General features: G+C 44.1%; 1 protein-coding gene across 3 annotated transcripts in view; it reads left to right on the top strand.

Annotated features, from left to right (window-relative positions):
• Nucleotides 1–22,256, top strand: part of LOC110505038 (RNA-binding motif, single-stranded-interacting protein 3) — a 249,591-nt gene that overhangs the window by 176,299 nt on the left and 51,036 nt on the right. For all 3 annotated transcript variants that reach the window (XM_090215995.1, XM_090216001.1, XM_090215984.1), the window contains exon 6: nt 2,756–2,835. In XM_090215995.1, the coding sequence (XP_090072121.1) occupies nt 2,756–2,835 (80 nt within the window). The remainder of the gene's footprint in view (nt 1–2,755; nt 2,836–22,256) is intronic.

Genomic DNA, 22,256 nt, shown 5'->3' on the forward strand with positions numbered 1-22,256 from the left:
AGACTCCTCTAGGATCACCCTCTGACTCCCTGACAGAATGACTTCTCTAGGATCACCCTCTGACTCCCTGACAGAATGACTTATCTGGGATCACCCTCTGACTCCCTGACATAATGACTTCTCTAGGATCACCCTCTGACTCCCTGACAGAATGACTTCTCTAGGATCACCCTCTGACTCCCTGACAGAATGACTTATCTGGGATCACCCTCTGACTCCCTGACATAATGACTTCTCTAGGATCACCCTCTGACTCCCTGACAGAATGACTTATCTGGGATCACCCTCTGACTCCCTGACATAATGACTTCTCTGGGATCACCATCTGACTCCCTGACAGAATGACTTATCTGGGATCACCCTCTGACTCCCTGACATAATGACTTCTCTAGGATCACCCTCTGACTCCCTGACAGAATGACTTCTCTGGGATCACCCTCTGACTCCCTGTGCCACGATCAGCTGATAATTAGCCCTTCAGACATGATTGGGTGAACAGAGATGAACGGGGCCTCACAAAGGAGCTGCGTCGTAGAGCAGAGAGTAGATCAGAGAGCAGAGAGCAGATCAGAGAGCAGATCAGAGAGCAGATCAGAGATCAGAGAGCAGAGCAGAGAGCAGATCAGAGAGCAGAGAGCAGATCAGAGAGTAGATCAGAGAGCAGATCAGAGAGCAGAGAGCAGATCAGAGAGTAGATCAGAGAGCAGATCAGAGAGCAGAGAGCAGATCAGAGAGCAGATCAGAGAGCAGAGAGCAGATCAGAGAGTAGATCAGAGAGCAGATCAGAGAGCAGATCAGAGAGCAGAGAGCAGATCAGAGAGCAGAGCAGAGAGCAGAGAGCAGATCAGAGAGCAGAGAGCAGATCAGAGAGCAGATCAGAGAGCAGAGAGCAGATCAGAGAGTAGATCAGAGAGCAGATCAGAGAGTAGAGCAGAGAGCAGATCAGAGAGCAGATCAGAGAGCAGATCAGAGAGCAGATCAGAGAGTAGAGCAGAGAGTAGAGCAGAGAGTAGAGCAGAGAGCAGAGCAGAGAGCAGATTAGAGAGCAGAGAGCAGATCAGAGAGCAGATCAGAGAGCAGAGCAGAGAGCAGATCAGAGAGCAGAGAGCAGAGAGCAGAAAGCAGATCAGAGAGCAGAGAGTAGATCAGAGAGCAGAAAGCAGAGAGCAGAGAGCAGATCAGAGAGCAGATCAGAGAGTAGAGAGCAGAGAGTAGAGAGTAGAGAGTAGAGATCAGAGATCAGAGATCAGAGAGCAGAGAGCAGAGAACAGAGAGCAGAGAGCAGTGAATGTAGCCTTTCAATGGACAAAGGAAACAACATCCAGTCCCCATCCTCTTCCCTTCCTCTCTTCCTCCCTCCTCCTCTGTTTCCTTAAGCAACCCACAGGAAAGGCCTGTTAGTGTGTTTGACCTGACTGAAACTCTCTTCTCTCTCTGCCCCCCCTCTATTTATCTCTCTCTCTCTTTCTCTCTCTCTCTTTCTCTCTCTCTCTCTCTCTCTCTCTCTCTCTCTCTCTCTCTCTCTCAATTCAAGGGGCTTTATTGACATGGCCTTTTTTGCCTTTACCTCCCTTATCTCACCTCATTTGCTCACATCGTATATAGACTTGTTTCTACTGTATTATTGACTGTATGTTTGTTTTACTCCATGTGTAACTCTGTTGTTGTTGTTGTATGTGTCGAACTGCTTTGCTTTATCTTGGCCAGGTCGCAGTTGTAAATGAGAACTTGTTCTCAAAGGGCCGACCTGGTTAAAAAAAGGTGAAATAAAATAAAAAATAAACATGGGAAACATGTTTACTTTGCCATAGTAAGTGAAATGGATAAACAAATGTGAAATAAACAATAAGAAATTAACAGTAAATGTTATGCTCACAAAAGTTAAAAAAGAATAGAGACATTTTACATGTCATATTATGTCTATATACAGTGTTGTAACGATGTGCAAATAGTTATGTGCAAAAGGTAAAATAAATTAACATAAATGTGGGTTGTATTTACAATGGTGTTTGTTCTTCACTGGTTGCACTTTTCTTGTGGCAACAGGTCACATATCTTGCTGCTGTGATGGAACACTGTGGAATTTCACCCAGTAGATATGGGAGTTTATCAAAATTGGATTTGTTTTTTGAATTCTTTGTGGATCTGTGTAATCTGAGGGAAATATGTCTCTCTAATATGGTCATACATTGGGCAGGAGGTTAGGAAGTGCAGCTCCGTTTCCACCTCATTTTGTGGGCAGTGTGCACATAGCCTGTCTTCTCTTGAGAGCCATGTCTGTCTACGGCGGCCTTTCTCAATAGCAAGGCTATGCTCACTAAGTCTGTACATAGTCAAAACTTTCCTTAAGTTTGGGTCAGTCACAGTGGTCAGGTATTCTGCCGCTGTGTACTCTCTGTTTAGGGCCAAATAGCATTCTAGTTTGCTCTGTTTTTTTGTTAATACTTTCCAACGTGTCAAGTAATTATCTTTTTGTTTCCTCATCATGATCTCTCTCTGTCCCTCTCTCTGCCCCCCCACCCAACTCCCCCTCTCTGCCCCCCCCCCCCCTCTGCCCCCCCTTCTCTGCCCCCCCTCTCTCTGTCCCTCTCTCTGTCTCTCTCTGTCCCTATCTCTGTCCCCCCCTCCGCTCCCCCTCCACACCCCCCGCCCTGCCCCCCCCCCCTCTTCCCCCCCCCTTTCTCTGCCCCCCCCTCTCTGCCCCCCCCCCCCCCCCCCTTCTCTGCCCCCCATCCCACCCCCCCACCCCTCTCAGGATGGAGTCAACAGAGAAGTGTGATGTAGTGATTCAACATTTCAACGGAAAGTTCCTGAAGACTCCTCCAGGCGTACCAGGTATGAGGAACAGCTACTCTTGTCTTTTCTGGGGATGTTGAGTTCAAAGTGCTTAGATTTGTATCTTAATTAAAGGCCACGTGTAGTTCAAAAAATGTAATTTTTCCTGTGTTGTGTATATATATTTCCACACTGTGAGGTTGGAATGATACTGTGAAATAGTGAAAACGATGATAATGCCCTTTTAAGTGTAAGAGCTGTTTGAAAAAAAACAACCTGAAATTTCAGCCTGTTTTGTTGGGATGGAGTTTTGGCCTGCCTGGTGACATCACATTATTGAATAGACCAATAAGAAAGAGAGTTCTAAACCTTTCTGCCAATAACAGCTCGTTTTCAGCCCCCTGCCCCAGACAGTCCTAGCGGGAATTCTTGTTTGAGAAATTGCTCTTTGCTATGAAGCTATTTCTGTTTCTTTTTGACCATTTTAGTTTAAAACAATCACAGTAAAGGACTTAATTGTTACCCAGAAAATGATATTGAGATTAAAACAGGTGCATTGGACCTTTAATATCAGCTCTGAGTCCTGGAGAAACCTATTCTGTGTGTCCTGAAAGTACCTCGGGGTGATTTTACAAGTGTGTCAATAAATCCCAAAGTAACTGAGTCTCTGACATCCCCTAAAGCCAACAAGCTATCCCCTTCCCTATAAACACAGCAGTAAACGCCCCAGGCGGAACCCTGGTTTACACACAGGCACATAGCCGTTCTAACCTGTCAGACTGGGGTCCTCATGCCTCCGTGATGGTTCCTGTCTGGCTCAAGCTGAGCTCAGTTTCCTACTGCGCTGTGTCTGATGGAACTCCTCTCGCCATGGGCTGTCCTTCTGGCTCAGAGCCTCCAGGTTTTATTCTGAACCACAGGAGGAGGGAGAGGATAGAGAGAGAGATGAGGGGATAGAGAGGAAGAGAGAGAGAGAGAGATGAGGGGATAGAGAGGAAGATAGAGAGAGATGAGGGGATAGAGGGGAAGATAGAGAGAGATGAGGGGATAGAGGGGAAGATAGAGATAGATGAGGGGATAGAGAGAGAGATGAGGGATAGAGAGGAAGATAGAGAGAGATGAGGGGATAGAGGGGAAGATAGAGAGAGATGAGGGGATAGAGAGGAAGATAGAGAGAGATGAGGGGATAGAGGGGAAGATAGAGAGAGATGAGGGGATAGAGGAGAAAATAGAGAGATGAGGGGATAGAGGGGAAGATAGAGAGAGATGAGGGGATAGAGAGAGAGATGAGGGGATAGAGGAGAAGATAGAGAGAGATGATGGGACAGAGGGGAAGATAGAGAGAGATGAGGGGATAGAGGGGAAGATAGAGAGAGAGATGAGGGGATAGAGAGGAAGATGGAGAGAGAGATGAGGGATAGAAGGGAAGACAGAGAGATGAGGGGAGAGACAGAGATGAGGGATAGAGAGGAAGATAGAGAGAGATGAGGGGATAGAGAGAGAGATGAGGGGATTGAGAGAGATGAGGGATAGAGAGGAAGATAGAGAGAGATGAGGGGATAGAGATGAGGGAGGGAGGGAGGGAGGGAGAGCAGTAGATTGTCGAGCGGTCTCTGATCTAGAGATATGATTTGTGAGGTGTATCTGTGTGGCAGACAGGAAGACAGGTGCATGATGGATCACTCCATCTATCTTTGTCTGATACTCCCGGGACACCGCCAGCCTCCTTCGGCACCGTACGTGTGTGTGCGCACGTACGTGCACCTCAGTTCCAGTGAAGTGATATTGTGTGTAGCCTATGGATTGTAAGGTGTAACTGATCGTAGCCCATGGATTGGAAGGTGTAACTGATCGTAGCCCATGGATTGTAAGGTGTAACTGATCGTAGCCCATGGATTGTAAGTTGTAACTGATCGTAGCCCATGGATTGGAAGGTGTAACTGATCGTAGCCCATGGATTGGAAGGTATAACTGATCGTAGCCTATGGATTGGAAGGTGTAACTGATTATAGCCTATGGATTGGAAGGTGTAACTGATCGTAGCCCATGGATTGGAAGGTGTAACTGATCGTAGCCCATGGATTGTAAGGTGTAACTGATCGTAGCCCATGGATTGGAAGGTGTAACTGATCGTAGCCTATGGATTGGAAGGTGGAACTGATCGTAGCCTATGGATTGTCAGGTTTAACTGATCGTAGCCCATGGATTGGAAGGTGTAACTGATCGTAGCCTATGGATTGGAAGGTGTAACTGATCGTAGCCTATGGATTGTCAGGTGGAACTGATCGTAGCCTATGGATTGTAAGGTGTAACTGATCGTAGCCCATGGATTGGAAGGTGTAACTGATCGTAGCCCATGGATTGGAAGGTGTAACTGATCGTAGCCTATGGATTGGAAGGTGTAACTGATGAGTAACTGATCGTAGCCCATGGATTGGAAGGTGTAACTGATCGTAGCCCATGGATTGGAAGGTGTAACTGATCGTAGCCCATGGATTGGAAGGTGTAACTGATCGTAGCCTATGGATTGGAAGGTGTAACTGATCGTAGCCTATGGATTGTCAGGTTTAACTGATCGTAGCCCATGGATTGGAAGGTGTAACTGATCGTAGCCTATGGATTGGAAGGTGTAACTGATCGTAGCCTATGGATTGTCAGGTGTAACTGCTCGTAGCCTATGGATTGTAAGGTGTAACTGATCGTAGCCCATGGATTGGAAGGTGTAACTGATCGTAGCCCATGGATTGGAAGGTGTAACTGATCGTAGCCTATGGATTGGAAGGTGTAACTAATGTGTAACTGATCGTAGCCCATGGATTGTAAGGTGTAACTGATCGTAGCCCATGGATTGGAACGTGTAACTGATCGTAGCCTATGGATTGTAAGGTGTAATTGATCGTAGCCCATGGATTGGAAGGTGTAACTGATCGTAGCCCATGGATTGTAAGGTGTAACTGATCGTAGCCCATGGATTGGAACGTGTAACTGATCGTAGCCTATGGATTGTAAGGTGTAACTGATCGTAGCCCATGGATTGGAAGGTGTAACTGATCGTAGCCCATGGATTGGAAGGTGTAACTGATCGTAGCCTATGGATTGGAAGGTGTAACTAATGTGTAACTGATCGTAGCCCATGGATTGGAAGGTGTAACTGATCGTAGCCCATGGATTGGAAGGTGTAACTGATCGTAGCCCATGGATTGGAAGGTGTAACTGATCGTAGCCCATGGATTGGAAGGTGTAACTGATGTGTAACTGATCGTAGCCCATGGATTGGAAGGTGTAACTGATCGTAGCCCATGGATTGGAAGGTGTAACTGATCGTAGCCCATGGATTGGAAGGTGTAACTGATCGTAGCCCATGGATTGGAAGGTGTAACTGATGTGTAACTGATCGTAGCCCATGGATTGTAAGGTGTAACTGATGGTCGCCGTTTGGACTCGGCCAGCAGGCCGTCCTCATACAGACTCGTAACCAGACTGAATGAGACGGGGATGTAGGAAACCTGTACGATTAGCCACAGTCAGTGGAGTAACATGTGACTATACTGAACAGAGAAGTACTACAGTACAGTAGGGTCTGCATCCCAAAGGGCACACTATTCCCTATGGGCTCAGGTAGAAGATACAGTAGGGTCTGGATCCACTATTCCCTATGGGCTCTGGTAGAAGATACAGTAGGGTCTGGATCCCCTATTCCCTATGGGCTCTGGTAGAAGATACAATAGGGTCTGGATCCCCTATTCCCTATGGGCTCTGGTAGAAGATACAGTAGGGTCTGGATCCCCTATTCCCTATGGGCTCTGGTAGAAGATACAATAGGGTCTGGATCCCCTATTCCCTATGGGCTCAGGTAGAAGATACAGTAGGGTCTGGATCCCCTATTCCCTATGGGCTCTGGTAGAAGATACAGTAGGGTCTGGATCCCAAATGGCACACTATTCCTTATGGGCTCTGGTAGAAGATACAGTAGGGTCTGGATCCCCTATTCCCTATGGGCTCTGGTAGAAGATACAGTAGGGTCTGGATCCCAAAGGGCACACTATTCCCTATGGGCTCTGGTAGAAGATACAGTAGGGTCTGGATCCCCTATTCCCTAGGGGCTCTGGTAGAAGATACAGTAGGGCCTGGATCCCCTATTCCCTATGGGCTCTGGTAGAAGATACAGTAGGGTCTGGATCCCCTATTCCCTATGGGCTCTGGTAGAAGATACAGTAGGGTCTGGATCCCAAATGGCACACTATTCCCTAGGGGCTCTGGTAGAAGATACAGTAGGGTCTGGATCCCCTATTCCCTATGGGCTCAGGTAGAAGATACAGTAGGGTCTGGATCCCCTATTCCCTATGGGCTCTGGTAGAAGATACAGTAGGGTCTGGATCCCCTATTCCCTATGGGCTCTGGTAGAAGATACAATAGGGTCTGGATCCCCTATTCCCTATGGGCTCAGGTAGAAGATACAGTAGGGTCTGGATCCCCTATTCCCTATGGGCTCTGGTAGAAGATACAATAGGGTCTGGATCCCCTATTCCCTATGGGCTCAGGTAGAAGATACAGTAGGGTCTGGATCCCCTATTCCCTATGGGCTCTGGTAGAAGATACAGTAGGGTCTGGTAATCATTTAAAGTATGTTTGGATAGGTGTAATCGTGTAAAGTATGTTAGATAGATGTAATCATGTAAAGTATGTTTGGATAGGTGATAGGTGTAATCATGTAAAGTATGTGCACTACTTTAGACCAGGGCCCTATTCCCTATATCGTGCACTACTTTAGACCAGGGCCCTATTCCCTATATCGTGCACTACTTTAGACCAGGGCCCTATTCCCTATATAGTGCACTACTATAGACTAGAACCCTATTCCCTATATCGTGCACTACTTTAGACCAGAGCCTTATTCCCTATATAGTGCACTACTTTAGACCAGAGCCCTATTCCCTATATTGTGCACTACTATAGACTAGAACCCTATTCCCTATATCGTGCACTACTTTAGACCAGAGCCTTATTCCCTATATAGTGCACTACTTTAGACCAGAGCCCTATTCCCTATATCGTGCACTACTTTAGACCAGAGCCCTATTCCCTATATAGTGCACTACTTTAGACCAGAGCCCTATTCCCTATATTGTGCACTACTATAGACTAGAACCCTATTCCCTATATCGTGCACTACTCTTGACCAGAGCCCTACTCCCTATATAGTGCACTACTATAGACTAGAACCCTATTCCCTATATCGTGCACTACTCTTGACCAGAGCCCTATTCCCTATATAGTGCACTACTCTTGACCAGAGCCCTATTCCCTATATCGTGCACTACTCTTGACCAGAGCCCTATTCCCTATATCGTGCACTACTCTTGACCAGAGCCCTATTCCCTATATAGTGCACTACTCTTGACCAGAGCCCTATTCCCTATATCGTGCACTACATTAGACCAGAGCCCTATTCCCTATATCGTGCACTACTCTTGACCAGAGCCCTATTCCCTATATCGTGCACTACATTAGACCAGAGCCCTATTCCCTATATCGTGCACTACTCTTGACCAGAGCCCTACTCCCTATATCGTGCACTACTCTTGACCAGAGCCCTATTCCCTATATAGTGCACTACTCTTGACCAGAGCCCTATTCCCTATATCGTGCACTACTCTTGACCAGAGCCCTACTCCCTATATCGTGCACTACTCTTGACCAGAGCCCTATTCCCTATATCGTGCACTACTCTTGACCAGAGCCCTATTCCCTATATCGTGCACTACTCTTGACCAGAGCCCTATTCCCTATATCGTGCACTACATTAGACCAGAGCCCTATTCCCTATATCGTGCACTACTCTTGACCAGAGCCCTATTCCCTATATTGTGCACTACTCTTGACCAGAGCCCTATTCCCTATATCGTGCACTACTCTTGACCAGAGCCCTATTCCCTATATCGTGCACTACATTAGACCAGAGCCCTATTCCCTATATCGTGCACTACTCTTGACCAGAGCCCTATTCCCTATATTGTGCACTACTCTTGACCAGTGCCCTACTCCCTATATAGTGCACTACTCTTGACCAGAGGTCTACGGGGAATATTTGGGACTCAATTGCTTGTCTTCAGCATTGCATGGTGGTCTTTTACCAAAGTGACTTGTTCCATTATTCTCCTCAGAGGTGATTTAGTTATACTATGAGAGAGATGATTTAGCTCTATGATGACAGAGATGATTTAATTATATTATGACAGAGGTGATTTAGTTATATTATGACAGAGGTGATTTAGTTATATTATGACAGAGATGATTTAGTTCTATTATGACAGAGATGATTTAGTTCTATTATGACAGAGGTGATTTAGTTATATTATGACAGAGGTGATTTAGTTCTATTGTGACAGAGGTGATTTAGTTCTATTATGACAGAGGTGATTTAGTTATATTATGACAGAGATGATTTAATTATATTATGACAGAGGTGATTTAGTTATATTATGACAGAGATGATTTAATTATATTATGACAGAGGTGATTTAGTTATATTATGACAGAGATGATTTAATTATATTATGACAGAGGTGATTTAGTTATATTATGACAGAGATGATTTAATTATATTATGACAGAGGTGATTTAGCTCTGTTATGACAGAGGTGATTTAGTTCTATTATGACAGAGGTGATTTAATTATATTATGACAGAGGTGATTTAATTATATTATGACAGAGATGATTTAATTATATTATGACAGAGGTGATTTAGTTCTATTATGACAGAGGTGATTTAATTATATTATGACAGAGGTGATTTAGTTATATTATGACAGAGATGATTTAATTATATTATGACAGAGGTGATTTAGTTATATTATGACAGAGGTGATTTAGTTATATTATGACAGAGGTGATTTAGTTATATTATGACAGAGGTGATTTAGTTCTATTATGACAGAGGTGATTTAGTTATATTATGACAGAGATGATTTAATTATATTATGACAGAGGTGATTTAGTTCTATTATGACAGAGGTGATTTAATTATATTATGACAGAGGTGATTTAGTTATATTATGACAGAGATGATTTAATTATATTATGACAGAGGTGATTTAGTTATATTATGACAGAGATGATTTAATTATATTATGACAGAGGTGATTTAGTTCTATTATGACAGAGATGATTTAATTATATTATGACAGAGGTGATTTAGCTCTGTTATGACAGAGGTGATTTAGTTCTATTATGACAGAGATGATTTAGTTATATTATGACAGAGGTGATTTAGCTCTGTTATGACAGAGGTGATTTAGTTCTATTGTGACAGAGATGATTTAGTTATATTATGACAGAGGTGATTTAGCTCTGTTATGACAGAGGTGATTTAGTTCTATTGTGACAGAGGTGATTTAGTTCAATTATGACAGAGGTGATTTAGTTCAATTATGACAGAGGTGATTTAGTTCTATTGTGACAGAGGTGATTTAGTTCTATTGTGACAGAGATGATTTAGTTATATTATGACAGAGGTGATTTAGCTCTGTTATGACAGAGGTGATTTAGTTCTATTGTGACAGAGGTGATTTAGTTCAATTATGACAGAGGTGATTTAGTTCAATTATGACAGAGGTGATTTAGTTCTATTATGACAGAGATGATTTAATTATATTATGACAGAGGTGATTTAGTTATACTATGAGAGAGATGATTTCGCTCTATTATGACAGAGGTGATTTAGTTCTATTATGACAGAGGTGATTTAGTTATATTATGACAGAGGTGATTTAGTTATACTATGAGAGAGATGATTTCGCTCTATTATGACAGAGGTGATTTAGTTCTATTGTGACAGAGGTGATTTAGTTATATTATGACAGAGGTGATTTAGTTCTATTATGACAGAGGTGATTTAGTTCTATTGTGACAGAGATGATTTAGTTATATTATGACAGAGGTGATTTAGTTCTATTGTGACAGAGGTGATTTAGTTCAATTATGACAGAGGTGATTTAGTTCAATTATGACAGAGGTGATTTAGTTCTATTATGACAGAGGTGATTTAGTTCTATTGTGACAGAGGTGATTTAGTTCAATTATGACAGAGGTGATTTAGTTCAATTATGACAGAGGTGATTTAGTTCTATTATGACAGAGGTGATTTAGTTCTATTGTGACAGAGACGATTTAGTTCAATTATGACAGAGGTGATTTAGTTCAATTATGACAGAGGTGATTTAGTTATATTATGACAGAGGTGATTTAGTTATATTATGACAGAGGTGATTTAGTTATATTATGACAGAGGTGATTTAGTTCTATTATGACAGAGACGATTTAGTTATATTATGACAGAGGTGATTTAGTTCTATTATGACAGAGGTGATTTAGTTATATTATGACAGAGGTGATTTAGTTATATTATGACAGAGGTGATTTAGTTATATTATGACAGAGGTGATTTAGTTCTATTATGACAGAGGTGATTTAGTTCTATTATGACAGAGGTGATTTAGTTATATTATGACAGAGGTGATTTAGTTATATTATGACAGAGGTGATTTAGTTCTATTATGACAGAGGTGATTTAGTTATATTATGACAGAGGTGATTTAGTTCTATTATGACAGAGGTGATTTAGTTCTATTATGACAGAGGTGATTTAGTTATATTATGACAGAGGTGATTTAGTTCTATTGTGACAGAGGTGATTTAGTTCTATTATGACAGAGGTGATTTAGTTCTATTATGACAGAGGTGATTTAGTTCTATTATGACAGAGGTGATTTAGTTATATTATGACAGAGGTGATTTAGTTCTATTGTGACAGAGGTGATTTAGTTCTATTGTGACAGAGGTGATTTAGTTCTATTGTGACAGAGGTGATTTAGTTATATTATGACAGAGGTGATTTAGTTCAATTATGACAGAGGTGATTTAGTTCAATTATGACAGAGGTGATTTAGTTATATTATGACAGAGGTGATTTAGTTCTATTATGACAGAGATTATATAGTTCTAATATGACCGAGATGATTTAGTTCTATTATGACAGAGATTATATAGTTCTAATATGACCAGGATGATTTAGTTCTATTATGACCGAGATGATTTAGTTATATTATGACAGAGACAATATAGTTCTATTTTGACAGAGATGATTTAGTTCTATTATGACAGAGATGAAATCCCAGAAGGCTGTGTGTGGGTGCGAGCGTTCATTTGTGCGTGTGATACCTATTATACCCCGGTTCCAGCCCTGTCAACTCAGAGAGAGGACAAGGATTCAGTCTGTCACAGCCTCCAGTGGAGTGTGTGGATGTGTGGGGTGACCCGTCAAATTGGGATCCTCTCTACTCTCTAAGGCTGGTAAAAATGGGGAAATCAAGCTGCCAGAAAGAGATTAACTACAACCCACAGGGTTTGTTCGCTGCTATAGACACACTCAGAGAGAATACGTCTCCCCAGCTAGGATCTGTTCTGTTCATTTATCTCCCTTGTTTATCTGCTGTTTATCCATTAGTTTGGGCTTTCCCCTGGATTTGATAGAGGGGTTTCAGACATCATCTCTGTGGTTGACTAGGAGGCTTTCTTCTCTGATACCCTGTAGACAGTTGGCTGGGATGGTCTCTAGTTAGCAGACCAGAGGTAGTACTGGGGTTGACTAGGAGGCTACAGTATGGGGATCCTTCCTCTCTGATACCCTGTAGACAGTTGGCTGGGATGGTTTCTAGTCAGACCAGAGGTAGTACTGGGGTTGACTAGGAGTCCTTCCTCTCTGATACCCTGTAGACAGTTGGCTGGGATGGTTTCTAGTCAGACCAGAGGTGGTACTGGGGTTGACTAGGAGGCTACAGTATGGGGATCCTTCCTCTCTGATACCCTGTAGACAGTTGGCTGGGATGGTTTCTAGTCAGACCAGAGGTGGTACTGGGGTTGACTAGGAGGCTACAGTATGGGGATCCTTCCTCTCTGATACCCTGTAGACAGTTGGCTGGGATGGTGTCTAGTCAGACCAGAGGTGGTACTGGGGTTGACTAGGAGGCTTTCTTCTCTGTTACCCTGTAGACAGTTGGCTGGGATGGTGTCTAGTCAGACCAGAAGTGGTATAGTACTGGGGTTGACTAGGAGGCTACAGTATGGGGATCCTTCCTATCTGATACCCTGTAGACAGTTGGCTGGGATGGTTTCTAGTCAGACCAGAGGTGGTACTGGGGTTGACTAGGAGGCTACAGTATGGGGATCCTTCCTCTCTCTTACCGCTCTCTCACTCTAACCCTGTCATGTTACTGTCCACTTCACTTCCTGTGTGTCCTGTTTTAACAATGACTCCACTTGTCTGTCTGTCAGGTGAGGAGAGGTTGTCTGTCTGTCTGGGGTGAGGAGAGGTTGTCTGTCTGTCTGTCTGGGGTGATGAGAGGTTGTCTGTCTGTCTGTCAGGTGAGGAGAGGTTGTCTGTCTGTCTGGGGTGAGGAGAGGTTGTCTGTCTGTCTGTCTGGGGTGATGAGAGGTTGTCTGTCTGTCTGTCAGGTCAGGAGAGGTTGTCTGTCTGTCTGGGGAGAGGAGAGGTTGTCTGTCTGTCTGTCTGGGGTGAGGAGAGGTTCTCTGTCTGGGGTGAGGAGAGGTTATCTGTCTGTCTGTCTGGGGTGAGGAGAGGTTGTCTGTCTGTCTGGGGTGAGGAGAGGTTGTATGTCTGTCTGTCTGTCTGGGGTGAGGAGAGGTTGTCTGTCTGTCTGTCTGTCTGTCTGTCTGGCGTGAGGAGAGGTTGTCTGTCTGTCTGGGGTGAGGAGAGGTTGTCTGTCTGTCTGGGGTGAGGAGAGGTTGTCTGTCTGTCTGGGGTGAGGAGAGGTTCTCTGTCTGGGGTGAGGAGAGGTTGTCTGTCTGTCTGGGGTGAGGAGAGGTTGTCTGTCTGTCTGTCTGGGGTGAGGAGAGGTTGTCTGTCTGTCTGGGGTGAGGAGAGTTTGTCTGTCTGTCTGGGGTGAGGAGAGGTTGTCTGTCTGTTCCCTATGTAGTACACAACTTTGACCAGAGCATGTCAGCAATAGCTTTCCATTTGGGACGCAGGCATAATTTATTTATAATTTATTTAACTAGGCAAGTCAGTTAAGAACAAGATCTTATTTTCAATGACGGCCTAGGAACAGTGGGTTGACTGCCTGTTCAGGGGCAGAACAACAGATTTTTACCTTGTCAGCTCGGGGATTCGATCTTGCAACCTTTCGGTTACTAGTCCAACGCACTAGGCTACCCTGCCGCCCGAGGCAACAGAGACAGGACTTCCCCTCCGGGTTCATTAGGGTTAGGCTTCACGTATCTCTCTAAGAGGAGAGTGCTTTAACGACAACAACTGGTTGTAACAATAACATTTATGAACGTGAGGCCACGTTTAGAGCAGAATAGGACCTGGGACTTGACTCTTCTCACCCCAGAGACACAGTTCCCTGGTGCCACATCAGAGTGATAATTACATGTATTTCAGCTGTTGCTGATTTCATCAAGTGTTTATTAATAAAGTGTGTTGAGCTGTAGAATGATTGATGTGTCTCCGTGACAACACAAACAAAGGCCTAGCTCAGATCCACATCATCGCAGAGGCACGGGAGATAACATTATAATGAGAAAATGGTTGAAGGGAAATGATATTTTAATACCGAACTATCTGATGGAAAGTATTTTATTTGTTAATAACCTGCTGTGTTCCCTCCACCGATGGGAGACAGAGAGAGACAACAAAATAACCAAGGTCACATCCCCAATGGTACCATGTTCACTATAGAGGGACCCACTGGGCCCTGTTCCACCCTGTTCCCTATAGAGGGACCTATTGGGCCATGTTCACTATAGAGGGACCTATTGGGCCATGTTCACTATAGAGGGACCTATTGGGCCCTGTTCACTATAGAGGGACCCATTGGGCTCTACTACACCCTGTTCCCTATAGAGGGACCCATTGGGCCCTGTTCCACCCTGTTCCCTATAGAGGGACCCATTGGGCCCTGTTCCCTATAGAGGGACCCACTGGGCCCTGTTCCCTATAGAGGGACCCATTGGGCTCTGTTCCCTATAGAGGGACCCATTGGGCCCTGTTCCCTATAGAGGGACCCACTGGGCCCTGTTCACTATAGAGGAACATATTGGGCACTGTTCACTATAGAGGGACCCATTGGGCCTTGTTCACTATAGAGGGACCTATTGGGCCCTGTTCCCCATAGAGGGACCCATTGGGCCCTGTTCACTATAGAGGGACCTATAGGGCTCTACTCCACCCTGTTCACTATAGAGGGACCTATTGGGCCCTGTTCCCTATAGAGGGACCCATTGGGCTCTACTCCACCCTGTTCCCTATAGAGGGACCCAAGGGGCCATGTTCCCTATAGAGGGACCCATTGGGCCAGGTTCAATATAGAGGGACCCATTGGGCCCTGTTCACTATAGAGGGACCTATTGGGCCCTGTTCCCTATAGAGGGACCCATTGGGCCCTGTTCCCTATAGAGGGACCCATTGGGCCCTGTTCCCTATAGAGGGACCCATTGGGCCCTGTTCCCTATAGAGGGACCCATTGGGCCATGTTCCCTATAGAGGGACCTATTGGGCCAGGTTCAATATAGAGGGACCCATTGGGCCCTGTTCACTATAGAGGGACCTATTGGGCCCTGTTCCCTATAGAGGGACCCATTGGGCCCTGTTCCCTATAGAGGGACCCATTGGGCCCTGTTCCCTATAGAGGGACCCATTGGGCCCTGTTCCCTATAGAGGGACCCATTGGGCTCTACTCCACCCTGTTCCCTATAGAGAGACCCATTGGGCTCTACTCCACCCTGTTCCCTACAGTGGGACCCATTGGGCTCTACTCCACCCTGTTCCCTACAGTGGGACCCATTGGGCTCTACTCCACCCTGTTCCCTATAGAGAGACCCATTGGGCTCTACTCCACCCTGTTCCCTACAGTGGGACCCATTGGGCTCTACTACACCCTGTTCCCTACAGTGGGACCTATTGGGCTCTACTCCACCCTGTTCCCTATAGAGGGCCCCATTGGGCTCTACTCCACCCTGTTCCCTATAGAGAGACCCATTGGGCTCTACTCCACCCTGTTCCCTATAGAGAGACCCATTGGGCTCTACTCCACCCTGTTCCCTATAGAGAGACCCATTGGGCTCTACTCCACCCTGTTCCCTATAGAGGGCCCCATTGGGCTCTACTCCACCCTGTTCCCTATAGAGGGACCCATTGGGCTCTACTCCACCCTGTTCCCTATAGAGGGACCTATCGGGCTCTGCTCCAAAGTATCGCACTGTAAAGGGAACAGTGTTCCATCTCAGATTTTCACTCCATTATTTTTCAATATCTTAATATGCCTTTGAAAGAGTCACAAGTCACACACAGCGTTATTCATCGTAGAATCAGCACAAACAGCTTGACAGATGGGACAAGATGTGGAGTTTCAACATATTACCAATAATAACGGTGTGAGATTAAATGACAGATTGATACAGTGTGTAGTGGCATGTCCTCCTTCGAAAGCCTTTCGTAGAAAAACCCAGTCAGTTGATGTCATGATGATAGGATCAGTATAGTGGACACTGACTCAGACAGTCAGTTGATGATGAGAGTATCAGTATAGTGGACACTGACACACCCAGTCAGTTGATATCATGATGAGAGTATCAGTATAGTGGACACTGACACACCCAGTCAGTTGATATCATGATGAGAGTATCAGTATAGTGGACACTGACACACCCAGTCAGTTGATATCATGATGAGAGTATCAGTATAGTGGACACTGACTCACCCAGTCAGTTGATATCATGATGAGAGTATCAGTATAGTGGACACTGACTCACCCAGTCAGTTGATATCATGATGAGAGTATCAGTATAGTGGACACTGACACACCCAGTTAGTTGATATCATGATGAGAGTAGCAGTATAGTGGACACTGACTCCTCCTTATCCCTCACTCACATAGACATGCAGTCATTACTTCTAATGTCAACATGTGTATATACTGTACACTACACACTTAGAAAAAAAGAGTTCTGGAAGGGTTCTTCAGCTGTCCCCATAGGAGGACCCTTTTTTGGTTCCAGGTAGAACCCTTTTGGTTCCATGTAGAACCCTTTTTGGTTCCAGGTAGAACCCTTTTTGGTTCCAGGTAGAACCCTTTTTGGTTCCAGGTAGAACCCTTTTGGTTCCATGTAGAACCCTTTTGGTTCCATGTAGAACCCTTTTGGTTCCAGGTAGAACCCTTTTGGTTCCATGTAGAACCCTTTTGGTTCCAGGTAGAACCCTTTTGGTTCCAGGTAGAACCCTTTTGGTTCCATGTAGAACCCAAAAAGGGTTATTCAAAGGGTTCTCCTATGGGGACAGCTGAAAACCCCTCTGTCCATAACCACACTGAGGATACAAAAACATTAAGAACAGCTTCCTATTATTGAGTTGCACCCTTCCCTTTTTTGCCCTCAGAACAGCCTGAATTCTTTGGGGGCATGGACTCTAAAAGCGTTCCACGGGGATGCTGGCCCCATGTTGACTCCAATGCTTTCCACAGTTGTGTGCAAGTTTTCTGGATGTCCTTTGGGTGGTGGAACCTTCTTGATACACTCAGGAAACTGTTGAGTGTGAAAAACCCCAGTAGCGTTGCAGTTCTTGACACAACCCGGTGAGCCTGGTACCTACTACCATAACCCTGTTCAAAGACACTTCAATCTTTTGTCTTGCCCCATTCACCCTCTGAATGGCACACAGACACAATCCACGTCTCTAATTGTCTCAAGGCTTAAACATAGTTTTTTAATTAACCTGTCTCCTCCCCTTCATCTACACTGATTTAAAGTGGATTCAACAGGTGGCATCAATAAGGGATCAAAACTTTCACCTGGACTCACCTGGTCAGTCTGTCGTGGAAAGAGCAGGTGTTCTTAAAATGTCTTATCCACTCAGTTTAGTCGTAATTTTGTAATGTCAAGATTCATAAACTAACAACATACCCACTACTATAGAGACATGAAAATCACCCTCTACTATAGAGACAACATGAAGAACACCCACTACTATAGAGACAACATGAAGATCACCCACTACTATAGAGGCAACATGAAGAACGCCCACTACTATAGAGACAACATGAAGATCACCCACTACTATAGAGACATGAAAATCACCCACTACTATAGAGACAACATGAAGAACACCCACTACTATAGAGACATGAAGATCACCCACTAATATAGAGACAACATGATGAACACCCACTACTATAGAGACATGAAGATCACCCACTACCATAGAGACAACATGATGAACACCCACTACTATAGAGACATGATGAACACCCACTACTATAGAGACAGGAAGATCACCCACTACTATAGAGACATGAAGATCACCCACTACCATAGAGACAACATGAAGAACACCCACTACTATAGAGACAACATGAAGATCACCCACTACTATAGAGACATGAAGATCACCCACTACTATAGAGACAACATGAAGATCACCCACTACTGTAGAGACAACATGAAGATCACCCACTACTATAGAGACAACATGAAGATCACCCACTACTATAGAGACATGAAAATCACCCACTACTATAGAGACAACATGAAGAACACCCACTACTATAGAGACATGAAGATCACCCACTAATATAGAGACAACACGATGAACACCCACTACTATAGAGACATGAAGATCACCCACTACCATAGAGACAACATGATGAACACCCACTACTATAGAGACATGAAGATCACCCACTACTATAGAGACAACATGAAGAACACCCACTACTATAGAGACATGATGAACACCCACTACTATAGAGACATGAAGATCACCCACTACTATAGAGACATGAAGATCACCCACTACTATAGAGACAACATGAAGATCACCCACTACTATAGAGACAACATGAAGATCACCCACTACTATAGAGACAACATGAAGTTCACCCACTACTATAGAGACAACATGAAGATCACCCACTACTATAGAGACAACATGATGAACACCCACTACTATAGAGACAACATGAAGATCACCCACTACTACAGAGACAACATGAAGATCACCCACTACTATAGAGACATGAAGATCACCCACTACTATAGAGACAACATGAAGATCACCCACTACTATAGAATCATGAAGATCACCCACTACTATAGAGACAACATGAAGATCACCTACTACTATAGAGACAACATGAAGATCACCCACTACTATAGAGACATGAAGAACACCCACTACTATAGAGACAACATGAAGATCACCGTCTAATATAGAGACAACATGAAGATCACCCACTAATATAGAGACAACATGAAGATCACCCACTACTATAGAGACAACATGAAGATCACCCACTACTATAGAGACAACATGAAGAACACCCACTAATATAGAGACAACATGAAGATCACCCACTAATATAGAGACAACATGAAGATCACCCACTAATATAGAGACAACATGAAGATCACCCACTAATATAGAGACAACATGATGAACACCCACTACTATACTATAACCCTGACGTGTCCTGGGGCTATAATCAGGAGGATAGTACTGGGCACCCTGCTCCATCCAGACCCCATTAGACCCCATCAGTGCCAAGCAGCAGCAACAACCAATCCACAGAGAAGTGATACGACAAGGTCAATTTTAAACCAACAGGAAGTGACTAGTCTAAGCTGATTATGTTTCTGTTTCTATTCCCAGTGCTGCTTCCTTCCTGTTTCCTCCCGCTGGTCTCCATGGAGATCCCATGTCAAACAGTTGGCTGTATTTACCTAAACAAACCAATGCCAGTGTGGAGAGCAAACTCCACAGTTAATCCTGGACAGATTTTAATTCCTGATAAACGGAAAATAAACACCATGAATGTATTCCCAAATGACACCCCGTTCTCTATTTAGTGTACTACTTTAGACCAGGACACATAGAGTAGTGCACTACTTTAGACCAGGACACATAGAGTAGTGCACTACTTTAGACCAGGACACATAGAGTAGTGCACTACTTTAGACCAGGACACATAGAGTAGTGCACTACTTTAGACCAGGACACATAGAGTAGTGCACTACTTTAGACCAGGACACATAGAGTAGTGCACTACTTTAGACCAGGACACATAGAGTAGTGCACTACTTTAGACCAGGACACATAGAGTAGTGCACTACTTTAGACCAGGACACATAGAGTAGTGCACTACTTTAGACCAGGACACATAGAGTAGTGCACTACTTTAGACCAGGACACATAGAGTAGTGCACTACTTTAGACCAGGACACATAGAGTAGTGCACTACTTTAGACCAGGACACATAGAGTAGTGCACTACTTTAGACCAGGACACATAGAGTAGTGCACTACTTTAGACCAGGACACATAGAGTAGTGCACTACTTTAGACCAGGACACATAGAGTAGTGCACTACTTTAGACCAGGACACACAGAGTAGTGCACTACTTTAGACCAGGACACACAGAGTAGTGCACTACTTTAGACCAGGACACACAGAGTAGTGCACTACTTTAGACCAGGACACATAGAGTAGTGCACTACTTTAGACCAGGACACATAGAGTAGTGCACTACTTTAGACCAGGACACATAGAGTAGTGCACTACTTTAAACCAGGACACATAGAGTAGTGCACTACTTTAGACCAGGACACACAGATTAGTGCACTACTTTAGACCAGGACACATAGAGTAGTGCACTACTTTAGACCAGGACACATAGAGTAGTGCACTACTTTAGACCAGGACACACAGATTAGTGCACTACTTTAGACCAGGACACATAGAGTAGTGCACTACTTTAGACCAGGACACATAGAGTAGTGCACTACTTTAGACCAGGACACATAGAGTAGTGCACTACTTTAGACCAGGACACATAGAGTAGTGCACTACTTTAGACCAGGACACATAGAGTAGTGCACTACTTTAGACCAGGACACATAGAGTAGTGCACTACTTTAGACCAGGACACATAGAGTAGTGCACTACTTTAGACCAGGACACATAGAGTAGTGCACTACGTTAGACCAGGACACATAGAGTAGTGCACTACTTTAGACCAGGACACATAGAGTAGTGCACTACTTTAGACCAGGACACATAGAGTAGTGTACTACTTTAGACCAGGACACATAGAGTAGTGCACTACTTTAGACCAGGACACATAGGGTAGTGCACTACTTTAGACCAGGACACATTGAGTAGTGTACTACTTTAGACCAGGACACATAGAGTAGTGTACTACTTTAGACCAGGACACATAGAGTAGTGCACTACTTTAGACCAGGACACATAGAGTAGTGCACTACTTTAGACCAGGACACATAGAGTAGTGCACTACTTTAGACCAGGACACATAGAGTAGTGTACTACTTTAGACCAGGACACATAGAGTAGTGCACTACTTTAGACCAGGACACACAGAGTAGTGCACTACTTTAGACCAGGACACATAGAGTAGTGCACTACTTTAGACCAGGACACATAGAGTAGTGCACTACTTTAGACCAGGACACATAGAGTAGTGCACTACTTTAGACCAGGACACATAGAGTAGTGCACTACTTTAGACCAGGACACATAGAGTAGTGCACTACTTTAGACCAGGACACATAGAGTAGTGCACTACTTTAGACCAGGACACATAGAGTAGTGCACTACTTTAGACCAGGACACATAGAGTAGTGCACTACTTTAGACCAGGACACATAGAGTAGTGTACTACTTTAGACCAGGACACATAGAGTAGTGCACTACTTGCTAAATGAAATAAAGTGAAATAAAACAATTAACAGTAAACATTACATTCACAGAAGTTCCAAAAGAATAAAGACATTACGAATATAATTGTATGTATATATACAGTGTTGTAATGATGTAGAAATAGTTAAAGTACAAAAGGGGACATAAATCAACATGTGGGTTGTATTTACAATTTTGTTTGTTCTTCACTGGTTGCGCTGTTGTGGTATTACACCCAGTAGATATGGGAGTTTAACAAAAACTGGGTTTGTTTTCAAATTCTTTGTGGATCTGTGTAATCTGTGGAAAATGTGTGTCTCTAATATGGTCATACATTGGGCAGGAGGTTAGGAAGTGCAGCTCAGTTTCCACCTCATTTTGTGGGCAGTGTGCACATAGCCTGTCTTCTCTTGAGAGCCATGTCTGCCTACGGCGGCCTTTCTCAATAGCCAGGCTATGCTCACTGAGTCTGTACATAGTCAAAGCTTTCCTTAATTTTGGGTCAGTCACAGTGGTCAGGTATTCTGCCGCTGTGTACTCTCTGTTTAGGGCCAAATAGCATTCTAGTTTGCTCTGTTTTTTTGTTAATTCTTTCCAATGTGTCAAGAAATTATCTTTTTGTTTTCTCATGATTTGGTTGGGTCTAATTGTGCTGTTGTCCTGGGGCTCTGTAGGGTGTGTTTGTGTTTGTGAACAGAGCCCCAGGACCAGCT

The sequence above is a fragment of the Oncorhynchus mykiss genome, chromosome 2 (assembly GCF_057628025.1).
Source record: "Oncorhynchus mykiss isolate SJ-2025 chromosome 2, ASM5762802v1, whole genome shotgun sequence".
Lineage (NCBI taxonomy): Eukaryota > Metazoa > Chordata > Actinopteri > Salmoniformes > Salmonidae > Oncorhynchus > Oncorhynchus mykiss.